This window comes from Pteropus alecto, unplaced genomic scaffold (assembly GCF_000325575.1).
Source record: "Pteropus alecto unplaced genomic scaffold, ASM32557v1 scaffold98, whole genome shotgun sequence".
Taxonomy (NCBI): domain Eukaryota; kingdom Metazoa; phylum Chordata; class Mammalia; order Chiroptera; family Pteropodidae; genus Pteropus; species Pteropus alecto.
In genome coordinates, this window is record NW_006443570.1 from 2693808 (window position 1) to 2699422 (window position 5615).

At 31.9% G+C, this 5615-nt stretch overlaps 1 protein-coding gene across 4 annotated transcripts in view; it reads left to right on the forward strand.

The window, feature by feature from the left end:
- The window catches only part of FBXL20 (F-box and leucine rich repeat protein 20), a 78024-nt gene that overhangs the window by 50133 nt on the left and 22276 nt on the right, over positions 1-5615 (forward strand). For all 4 annotated transcript variants that reach the window (XM_006924713.3, XM_025041692.1, XM_015599297.2 and 1 more), the window contains exons 3-6: positions 466-520; positions 3023-3097; positions 4395-4489; positions 4982-5050. In XM_006924713.3, the coding sequence (XP_006924775.2) occupies positions 466-520; positions 3023-3097; positions 4395-4489; positions 4982-5050 (294 nt within the window). The remainder of the gene's footprint in view (positions 1-465; positions 521-3022; positions 3098-4394; positions 4490-4981; positions 5051-5615) is intronic.

The following is a 5615-nucleotide window of genomic DNA, read 5'->3' on the forward strand; positions in this document are numbered from 1 at the left end:
CTTTATTCAAATAAGTTATTTCAAATAACAGTAGTTCAAAATAAATATTTAACCTCTATAAGACTGAGAAAAATTCTAAGCAGTGTTTTCTAACATTGATATGTTAAACGAGTTATATCATTTCCTCAATTAGAATTAAATAGAGACTTAACATTTTATAGTTGCTATTTTTTAGGTGTTATTATTATATCTTTTTCCTTTATAACTGTAAAATTCTTTATAAAGGTATTCCTCCCATCGCCTATTTTATTTTGACAACCAGAAGTGTGAATCATTTTTTACTTTAAAAAATTGTATCAGAAACATTTTTCATCCCTCAATGAAAGTAATTGACCTTGTATGGTACTTATACATACATTATCAAGAAAAAGATTATTTTCTCACCCTATATTTTTATGGTCAATATTTTCTTTGTAAATTTCTCGACTTTATCATATAATAAAGTTTGTCTCTATCTCTTTTTAGGATATTTTCTTTTCTCGATGTTGTTACCTTGTGTCGCTGTGCTCAGGTCTCCAGGGTAAGAATGGTTGACATGATTGGAGGGGCACCCCTTCCTGCCACTGATGATTCCAGGTTCTGTAGTACGCAGACCATTTACTTGAGGTGTTAGTTGTATGTTATGTTTCAAAGGATGGTGTTTCACCCATGGCATAACCTAAATCCATGTAATTCTACAGTTCTACAACATATATTGTCTTTAATTTTTGGAACTTTTGACTATATAATACAAACAGGAAACATTTTCAAGGAAAAGGTTGGGATGCAAATTAAAAGGTGAAGCTCTACTCAGAATTGTAATAAAACAGTGTTTTATGATGTTTTCCTAGTTCAGTTTATGGACACATACTCACAGACAGCTTTCGAGGGTCTAATTTTCATATTACCTCCCCATATTCTTTCCTCAAAAGATAATAGAATTTAATTTTTAAAAAAGTATAGCTCAAACTCAAAAGTTAGCTTCTACAAACACTTAATTATCCATTTTTGTTGTTTGACATTGCTGTGACAAAACAGTGAAACAATCTTATTGGCTATCACTAATACAAAGAATAGGATCTCTGTTGTGGGAAAATTGCTTTATGAACCATTCATCGTCTCTTCTGTTATACAGATATATAATAATTAATAAAATGAGTGAGCACCTACAGTTATCTTTTTATAAACTGGACAATGGCTTTTTGCTTGTTCATTTAACAGCTATTTATTGAGAATCTACTATATACCAGGTACAATCCTAGGTGCTGGATATGTACTTTGATTATGTCATAGAGTATTGTGTTTGGAGGTAGACCTAGGTTTTCCTTCAAATTACCAACACTGCTCTCCTCAAAAAAAGACAAAAAACTCACTTGCCATAAAAAATTCACTTTGTCTTGCCAGCTTTAATGTAATTTCTACATCCCCAAAACCATACTCTATCAGCTATTCTGGAAACAATCAATAGTATTTTCATGATTTCTAATTATGTCCCTGGTACCTGAGTGGTTGCTCCAGACATGGCTGGTACAAATGAGTGGGGTCTCCTTTATTTTTCCACATGAAACCGAGGTCATCATTGAGAAACAGAATACCCAGACCTGAGTCTAAATCTGTTCAGTTGCAGAGTCTCGGGGATGTTGATTTGAATGAGTTTTAATTGTTTTCATTTGCAGATTTTTCTTCTCAATATGTTTTAATTTAAAAGGAAGCACAATACCAATTTCATTGAATCTGGATAGTTAGTATATCAGTAGTTATTGTTTACTAAACTTGAAGTATTTAATCTGTTTAAAAAAAGAGACTCTGGAGAAGAACCTGTTATTCCTAATTTTTTTCTGTTCGGCATGTTTCCTGCTTGCTGGAAAAAGTAGTATAAGGAAATGAGAAATATCAGATCATAGCAGAGGTATATTCAACCCAAGGATCTAATAAACATGATCTTTAAAAGTTTTATCTGTTGTCTCCATGGCTAACCGTTTAAGATACCATTGGAAAAATATGAAGCTACAAAAAGGAAAAGTAACATTTAACTCCAGAGAAAACCTGAAAGATTTCCAGAATAACTTTGTTTACTTTCATACACTGACATATTTCTTGCTGATTGTGGATACACTTATTGGTCCCAGGGTATCTGTCACACAGTTTCCTTTTTAAAATTTTAGTATCAAATCTGTGTTTTAGTTGTTATAGTAAGAAATGATATTCTGAGTTTATAACTCAACAATATTGACTTTTGTTTACACTTTAAAGGGAATACTTTAAAAGGCTTTTTGATTAAAATACGGAATGATTCACAACAAATTAATTCTTACTGGTGTCGTTTTTCACCTAATCCGGAAAAATTGAAAAGCTTAAAAACTTTCTTGCCTCTCTGTAGCTTACTGAAGAATGTATGAGAAATCTTAAACTTTCACTGTTTTAAAATTACCACCAAATCAAATTAGAGGGAAAGATGACCAATTGAAAAACATCTCTGAGTGAACAGATTGGTAATGAGGAAAGCGTTAAGGCTCTATCATGTATGTGGAGAAATTATCCTGTCTTTTCTAAGTCCCAGGTCATTATATCACAGTTTCAAGTTCAACCAAGTGATGCTGTGGATTTCAAATATATATTGAACATAGCAATATTCAGAGTACTGTCCTCTTTCTTTAGTTTCACCTTATCTTGATCCTAGTTGAGGGATAGAGTAACAGACTTGCTTCTCATCAGCTGGACTATCTCATTTTGAGATTAGAAACTAGAATCTTCCATTTAGAAAAATTTCTGGCTATGATACTTATCACAACCTGTCCTTTCCCCAGCTCCCTAAATTAAAATCTTTTGTAGCTACTAGTTTCTGTACCTGCTCATTTATGAGATAATCTAATTGGAGAATAAAGTATGAATAAGAAATAAGGCAGACTTTTTGGGAGTTGGGGGGGGTGGTGCTAAGCAGTGTTTTGATAAATTTCAATCATTAGTAGATTGAATTGTGAACTTGGATATTGCTGGCTTTTCTCCAGCTTCTGCTCATTCTGTCTCTTTTTCTTCAAAATAGGCCTGGAATGTTCTGGCTCTGGATGGCAGTAACTGGCAGCGAATTGACCTGTTTGATTTCCAGAGGGATATTGAGGTATAATTATGTGGTGTGTGGCCCCATTTCTCTCGTTAGAATGTAATTACAGCATAGAACAGATTAGCCCCAACCATATAAACCTCCTTTCCCAGGAGAGAGAAACTATTAATTTTTGTGCATATGAACTTCATTGAAGCCTGCAGTGTTCTCAAGAGCTTATTCAGTTTTTGAGAATGAGAAGAATTATTTTATTGAAATAATACTAAATTATTTGTATTAATAGCACTAAAAAATTTTCGTTTTTATTTTTCTGGTGGATATGTGAACCTGTGTTTGTTAATTTTAAAGAAGTCTTTTTGCACTTGCTTCTTAAAGAATAAGTCAGGTTAACTTGTTGATATATGACATTTGCATAAATTTTTCTTGAGATGAGCATTTTGATTCTTGGGAAGCTTACAGATCATAGTTCTTGTGGAGAACAAAAAAAGAATAGTCAAAGTCATTTATTGAATTATGTTTGCTGGGGAGAGATTTTTTCCCCTTCTCACTTCTTCCCCATATTTTATCTTAGTATTGCCTATTATTTCTAAAATGGAGAAGCATAATGGCTTAAGTGTAAATTATTTTAACCTGAATTCAAGCTTTGTGATCCTTGGTTTTCTCACCAGGAGAGTAGAGATAATATATTTCTCATTGTGTTATAAGGATTAAATAAGATTTACATTTAGATTAAAAAAAATTTTTTTTAAGTTCCAGTGGAACTTAATTGTCTTAAGGATCCATGTAAGAAGTTTTTTAAAAGCCTCTCATGAACTTTCCATTATTTTCAAAAAGTACTTTTAAAATAATGCCTACTGACATTAAGCTAGAATTTTGTTTTTCATAATTCTTTCATCTTCATGGATGTAAATGTTTAAAGCAACATGGCCCACAAAATCATTCAGTAAGCTTTCATTTAGTGTTCATTGAGTCTTTGCTATATTTAGAGTACTGTAGTAAACACTTTGGAAAGGATACAGAAATAATAGAGTTAATATCCTTCAGTAGCTGCAATTTAACCAGGAGGGCATCTTACCTTAAGACAGTGGCCCAAGAGAACTACAGAGCACCTCTTCCTCAAATATAGAATATCTTACCAATTGAATGAAATAAATAACAATGTAGAGTTTAGGCATGTTTCAGGTAGATGGGTTAATTAGGAAAGCTCTCTCACAGTAAGTCGAAGTCTTCCTATTAAGTCTTTAAAATGAGTAGAAATTTCTTTTTTTTTTAATAAATTATTGAAAATAAGGATGGATTCTTTTCAAAAACAGTGTGGTGTCTTATCTTTTTGTTCACATGTCTTTTTTTACAGGGCAGGGTAGTGGAGAATATTTCAAAAAGATGTGGAGGCTTTTTACGAAAATTAAGTCTTCGTGGGTGTCTTGGGGTAGGAGACAATGCATTAAGGTAAGAACTTAACTATTGATCAACTGATTTTTTTTTAACTGATATTCTTGACTGAAGTAAAGAAAACATTATCTCACCCAGAAAAGATTAAAATGGTTTTAAGCTATTTATAAAGGCAGTTATAGCTTTCCTTAAGCTATTCTGAACTCAAACACACATAGATTGCTTAGAACACAAAAATATTCAGTAGTAGAGTATATGCTTTTGAGAATAAAACAAGAACAAGTGTCCACTCTAAAAAAGCCAGATTTTCCACATCATAAATGGTTCTTTAGAACCTTGAGTAAATTTTGTTTGTTTACTGAAAGTTAAGGTAATTTAAACCTTGGTTGACAAAAAAGACCAACATTTAAAAGTTTATAGTTGAAAATTATTTGTAATCATGAACTACTTTTGTAGAAACAACCAGTATTACCAGTAATAACTTTTTCTAATGCTTAGAATTGTGCCCATTTCATTTCACACCTTTTACTCTGTTTCTTTCCTGTAAAGAACCTTTGCACAAAACTGTAGAAACATTGAAGTATTAAATCTAAATGGGTGTACAAAGACTACAGACGCGTAAGTATTTTATGTTTTGGAAGGGTAAGTCATAGCACCTTGTATCCTGCCTATACTAGCTTTAAGTCCATGCTTCTAAATATATTTAGCAAATTTCATTTTTGTTTTACAGGGTAAAGATAGTTTAAAAGGAGAAAGTGATAGTAGAAATGGAATAAAAAAAATTTATTTTGGAATCTGGCCCAAATCTTATCTTGATATTTCAAATGAAACTTAAAAATTGTAGTCAGCGAATATGCTGTAGGGATACTAATGATATAAATTACTAGAACTACTTATATTTCAAGAAGATACTAGTTGCTATTATTCAGAAGGCACAGTAAACAAATAATTCTATGAAAAGATGTAAAATCCTAAACATGGGACTAAACAGCTTGTGATAATCAATATTGAGAGCATTTATTAAGTGACTCTTTGAATGCCCTGTCTGTGTCAGTCACAATATAAAAGAAATAAAATATAGTCCTTGATCCGTGAGAGTTTACCATCAGAAACAGTAGACATCAAAGGTAAAAATCCCATTCAGCCCAAGGATATTATTGGTAATAATATCTATCAAATTGCA